This window comes from Coffea arabica, chromosome 6c (genome assembly GCF_036785885.1).
Source record: "Coffea arabica cultivar ET-39 chromosome 6c, Coffea Arabica ET-39 HiFi, whole genome shotgun sequence".
Taxonomy (NCBI): domain Eukaryota; kingdom Viridiplantae; phylum Streptophyta; class Magnoliopsida; order Gentianales; family Rubiaceae; genus Coffea; species Coffea arabica.
In genome coordinates this window covers 53,346,604-53,352,883 of record NC_092320.1, presented here as the reverse complement: position 1 = coordinate 53,352,883, position 6,280 = coordinate 53,346,604, and the positions used below count along the sequence as shown (strand labels likewise).

Here is a 6,280-nt window from a genome sequence, read left to right as displayed (position 1 = left end):
TTGTTTTTTATGCTTTTTCATTTTAAAGTTGAAAACTTTGATTTGTTGAGTAGTCTTAGTGCTTGAATGCTGCATCTTGCTATTCCAGACCCTAATTGCTTCCAACAATTCATATGCATCACATTGCCTGCATCTTACGTTTCAAAGAAAGAAAGACTGGAAAATGCATATTTTTTTGGGACAAATAAAACAATCTTTTATTTACTGCAAGCGAGATGAACTCCAATCTTTTGGTCACGTCTTCTGTCATGAATGGATCAGAGAGAGTAAATATACAGAAATGTCAAGGAAAAAAAATAGAGTTTCGAACCGTTTATACCTCAATACAATAGACCATTGGTAATAATTGGTTGGGTTACATGTGCAAGTTTGGCCTGCAGATGGAGACTGAAAAAGCCACAATCTTCTAGTGTGGTTAATGTTCAAGGATAAAGCTTTTGAATTCTGACGATGAATGCCAATCTTCCATCACTTGCGTCAGTTTTCCATTTCTTTTTTACCAAAATTTATTATTCTTGATGCACTGAGCCCCTATTCTTCATATACAAGATTTTGCATTCTTTAAATAGGGGCGGGTACCCTATGACCCGCCCCTATTTTTTCGGGTATCCGAAGATCGGGTACCCGAGAACGATCGGAGCGGATTAGGGTCAAAAAAATAGCGACCCGATATATTAGGGTCGGGTCAGCCAATTGTCATTCGGGGCCGGTACCCGACCCGTGCCCACCCCTAGCAACAAGTTTACATCTATTTCCTTGCTCTCTGCCATTTCTTCTCTTGATTTTCTTCTTCACACTCCAGTCTCAACTGAGCATTCTTGCGCTCTCTCTTTTTGTGCCTTTGAACACTGTTGGAGGAGGAAAAGTGGTCAAGTTGTGAATTTTAAATAGGGTGTGAGCTATTTTATACTATTCAAAATATAAATAATAAGAGTGTCTATGGAGTCAAAATATACATAATAAGAGTGTCTTTTGTGCTGCATTTCCTTATTTTTATTGACTTGGGCTAGTAATTATTGGCCTGCTCTAATGTTTCTTAAGGCCAAATCAGAATGATTTTCCACAAGGTTTGTCCTAATTATATAATTCTATTTTGTGTGAGGCCCTAGGTGATATATAAAATGTGGTCTTGTCAAAAAATTGCATAAAGATGAACCAGAAAAAGAATTTTAAAAAAAATAACAGCTACCTTGCATCTCAATATATGAAGGAACGTAAATGTGCCCTAATAACATAAATTAGGATATTCTTCTGTGAGGCCTTAAGGGGGAAAGTAGCAACTTGATTTCAAACAGAAGGGGAATACATGTCTGTGTGTGTTCTGGGTGCCAAATCAAATAACAGATGTCACTACGACTTGTGAGGTCATTAACTGAACACATTATCACACTATTTTATCTCAAAAGTTCATGGAATGGAAGCATTCTAACATCAAAAAGCATCGAACAACCATATGGAGTACTATTCTACCATATTGTATGCTAAAATGTTCTTTACCTGTCCCAAGTCATGTATTTTCTGAAGGCAGGACACCAAAGCAACAAGAGCTACCACAGAAACAAGGCAGTCCTTGCTTCTTAAGCCTGATATCCCCATAACTAAATTTAAGCTCTTCATTGTTTTGTACATCTCTGGAAGAAAAAAAGCATATGCGAGGAAGTACAGATCCAGAGCTTCGCAATATTATTGTATCAAGGTTCCCACCATCACAAGAATGATTGATGAACCTAGCTACGTTTCCAACTCTAGTGGCATCAACATTTATCCTCATACACACATCTCTAGACGGAAGATGTTCCTTCACGACCAGAAGAGCAGGAGACAGCTGGCCACTTGATGCAAGTTGATCATATATTTGCTGCCTTGATTGTGCTTCTTTAGTTACCAATAGTTCTCCTATTGCACAAAATAACAGCATATAGAAAAATTAATTATGCATCAAAGGATGTGCTGAAGAGAGCAAAAGTAAAATGATGTCATCAACTCTTCAAAAGAGTCCAATACAGAAATTGCAGGCTTTGACCAAGAAACAAAATGACAAGAATCAACAGCGTAAACAACCTATTTATATAAAAAACGAAAAGCATAGCCCAACAATGGACTCTTGAAATGCTAGAACATTGCGGATAAAGCAAGAATAAAAACCAGTGGACAGATTTACCAAAGCAGTAAGCTTACAGCACTAAATGACTTGTCTGAGATTATTTGGTAACTGCAAGTCCTTAAATTCAAGTGCCAGCAATTTACTGTTACAATTTAACTTTGTTAAAATAACAAACAGCATAACTTCTATGAGAAAGGACTCTAGCCCAAAAAGATATAGATGAGAAAATAAGAACAACATTTCAATCTCTAAGTTTCAAATTGGGGCTCTGAATTCCATAACAACTTTGTTATTCCTCTCCCTGGAAAGGAATCAATTCTTGTTTACTCAAAGGAGATGAACAGGCGTAATCTTATGGTTGCCTGAGAAACCCCGAATAGAAGTTCCTTCACAAAAATGAAATGAAATGACTGGAATACTGCTTTCAAATTTGACTCTCAATTTCCTCAAGAGTGTTGTTATTCCTCTCCTTCCCTAATACCCATGAAACAGCTAGAGGGATTAGATGTTATGCCTTGATTGCTTTATTTCCTGTTTTCCTTTCTCCAGCATATGGAGAGAACCTGCAGAATCAGTAATTAACCAGACGAACACCATCCAGGTTCAAAATCATGCCAAAAAGTCAAATTGCAATTTACGAAAATATGCTCATCCCACTAACATTTATTTACCACAAGCCAACCAGAATCCATTCCCCATAAATTTTCTGCACTTATTATAGCTCCTAAACAGGCATATCAAGTAAAGAAGACAAATCAAGTTTAAGTGTAAGTCTCCCAAACAACTTCCTGGGAACTCCAACAATTTAAAATCAGAGCTTGAGTGTAAAGAGGCTTCAGTGTGAATACACTTGTCTTTGCTGTCTTCCTATGTCTTTCTCTAAGATTTTGCTTAAGATTTTGAGATGTTATTTCATATTTCCTGCAAGGACTGTGGTTCCAAATTCTCCTGTGACTGTTGAGATCAATATTAGATGTAGAAGTCATCAGAGATACAGAGGCTTGTCAAGATTTTTCTCTAATTTACAAATCTTCCCCACCAAAAAGTTAGCAATCTTTTCAATGGTCACTTTTCTGACACCTCTAGTTTCAAATTCCAAATGTCCAAAGAATCGTTAGGCCATATCAAGCAGTGTTCCATACTTCAGCTGTACATGAGTAACCCTATTACATACACAAATTTGCTTACATAGATGTAAATTTCTTCACATTAATAAAATTCTATTCAGCTTTTGCATGAAAAAATTGATAAACAATGAATGAATGACAAGTAGACTAAAATTTCTATTTAAACAAAGAAGGAAAAAAAAAAACTACCTGCATATTCACAGATGAACTGCCCTTTGGGAATAAATTCACCAGCATATAAACCCCAACCTGTTCTCCTATCTTTCACAATCTTCAGCTTGACCAATATCCCACTCTGACTAACCCGGTTCCCACAGTCCGACCCACACTGACAACCCGGCCCGCATTCCCAAGCACCGAATTCCACATTATCCAAACACGGACACCGGGAGCTCCTATCACATCCCCTCTCGCACTCACACCCCTTCGCACCTTCGACCCGGAAAAGAAACGGGTCGTAGCAATGACCCGGATTAATCAAGTCCGGTCTGGTATCTGGGTCATAACCCCATGGCTGCCGCGGCTGAACGGCGGCGGAGAGAATCTGATTCCCGGTGTAGATAAAGTATGAGTAGCTCTGATTGTCGATTGAATTGATGAATGGGATCGGAAACTTCTCCAAGCTTCGAGAAGCGTCGGAGGATCTTCTGAGAGTGATGGAATTGGAGATCTTGTTCAGGGTTTTGCAGGTTGATGACGTGGAGGCGAGATCGACCGGGTGGAGATAAGGAAGTATGAGCTCGGCGCACTGGATTAATGCGCTGTCGTTTTGGTTGATGGTTGTTTTCTCCCGTTTATTGTATGGGGAACGATATAATTGATTTTGTATTTTACCCTAAAGTATTGATCGTAGTACTTTAACGTGGTATTATTAATTTTTTTGGAACTGTGGTTGAATTATTTTATAACTTAGTAATTTTGCTAGGTAATTTTGAATAAAGATATTTCGTCCAACAAAAAAATTATTAGGGAAGTCTTTTTAGTTAGCGAAATCTATTAATTTTAAATTTATTAAATCAACAATATGTCAAAATCGTTATTGTAGTATATTCGAGTGCTGCTACAACTAATAATTCAAGAGCCAACTCAAATGATACATCAATTAGTAACTTGGAATTAGTTAGCAAAGTTTGGTTAAATTTAACTTGTTTCGACCCAATTTTAGGTTTATACCTAACTTTAGCATAAACAATCATAAAATGTGTAATTGCGCATTCTTACAAATTGTACACGACAAGTGTTTTTTAATAAAATTTGACCTTTTTTTTTTACATAACAAACATTCACTGAAATAAGGTTAAATCATCCACTTAACTTTTCTCATTACTTGGGTGGTTTTTTTTTTTTTTTATAAAATTTCTTTTATATTTGAATAGCAACAAAATAAATACACGAGGAGATTAGTTGAGTTTAATTTTCCGGATTGAAGGCATTCCTAATCTATCCAAGCGAATCGCCCCCCACGAGCCAATCTTGGAAACGAATTAAAGGGTTCATATATCTTGAGTTGTTGTTTTGGATGCGATACAGCCACATTGGATAACGCATCAGCAACTGTGTTAGCCTCCCTGTAACAGTGCGAGAAACAATCCGAATCTTCCACGAACTTCCAAATCTGCCTGACCTCCCGTCGAATATGCCAGGGGCAATGAATACGATGGTGAAGAATTCCAACTAATACCAAAGAATCCGATTGCACATATAGATTTCCAAAACCCTTATGTACACATATTTGAAGACCAATAAGGAGGGCCCTAACCTTTGCACGAAGATATGTAGTTTCTCCAAGATATGCCGAAAACCCAATCAGAGGCATGCCCTTTGAATCCTGAAGAACCCCACCGCCTTCATCTACTCCTGGATTACCCTTTGAACAGCCATCTGTATTAAGAATGTATCGACTTGATTGCTTATTTTCCCAACAAACAAGTTTGTATGCAACGCCAACATTAGATGAATACAACAAATCATATAAATGATGAAATGAATGTACTCGAAAACCTTGTTTAAATTGAATTCCGACCATGGACTGTATTCCTGAAAAAATGGCATGACAAATGGCAGAAGACCTCGTTTGGGCGCCCTCAAACATTACTTTATTTCTTGCCTTCCAAATCTGCCAACAAACTATAATGGGAAGAATGAAATTTGACCTAAATTAAGCTCAAACGCAATGATAACGGGAATTTTCCTTTTCATTTTTTTATTTTTAAAAAAACCCCCAAAATAAAAGGGCAAAAGAGCCCCACATCTACACTTGTTGGCATAAACTTCTATAGATTTTTTTTTGTGTTAATAATGCCTTGAAATTGTAGAACTAGTTTGAATCCTCCAAATAACTGAAATTCCCAAGGAAACTCGTAAAAATAATAATAATGATAACACTAGGAAACTCTATACACAATGGAAAAGAAAATAGGAATGCTAAAGACTTCGGGAAAAAGGATAGAAAAAGGAAAGTGAAAAACCTTTTCAAGTTGGGAACTGAATTTGAAAATTGGAAGGACTGTGTAGTTGATCTGCTGCAGAAACACCAGTTAGAAACGGAAAGGACTACTTTTCCAACAAGGAAAGGGAGTCCCCATTGCCTATATATAGCATCGATCCATCCCATCAAATATTTCACTCCAATTTAATTCAACAGAATTAGTGTGATAATTAGCACAGCAGCCATGAGTAATCAAGAAACGAAGAGGGATTTCAGTACAGCGATTTTAGAGAGGAAGAAATCGCCACACAGGCTTCTGGTTGATGAAGCAATCGATGATGATAACTCTGTGGTGGCTCTGCACCCGGAAACCATGGAGACGCTGAAGATTTTCCATGGAGATACCATCTTGATCAAGGGGAAGAAAAGAAGAGATACAATCTGCATTGCCGTTGCGGATGTCAATTGTGAAGAACCAAGGATTCGGATGAACAAGGTTGTCAGGTCAAACCTCAGGGTTAGGCTTGGAGATGTGGTTTTCGTCCACGAATGCCCTGATGTAAAATATGGGAGCAGAGTTCACATACTACCCATTGATGACACCATTGAAGGGATTACTGG

The 6,280-nt window shown here is 37.6% G+C and overlaps 1 protein-coding gene across 1 annotated transcript; it reads right to left on the bottom strand.

Annotated features, from left to right (window-relative positions):
- Positions 1-216: 216 nt before the first annotated feature.
- LOC140008795 (histone-lysine N-methyltransferase SUVR3-like) lies at positions 217-5,257 on the bottom strand. The gene is made up of 4 exons (XM_072053674.1): positions 4,760-5,257; positions 3,421-4,066; positions 1,498-1,896; positions 217-848 (listed from the first exon to the last, which is right to left on the bottom strand). The coding sequence occupies exons 1-3, from the start codon at positions 5,255-5,257 to the stop codon at positions 1,508-1,510; spliced, it is 1,533 nt and encodes a 510-aa protein (XP_071909775.1). The 3' UTR covers positions 217-848; positions 1,498-1,507.
- Positions 5,258-6,280: the final 1,023 nt, after the last annotated feature.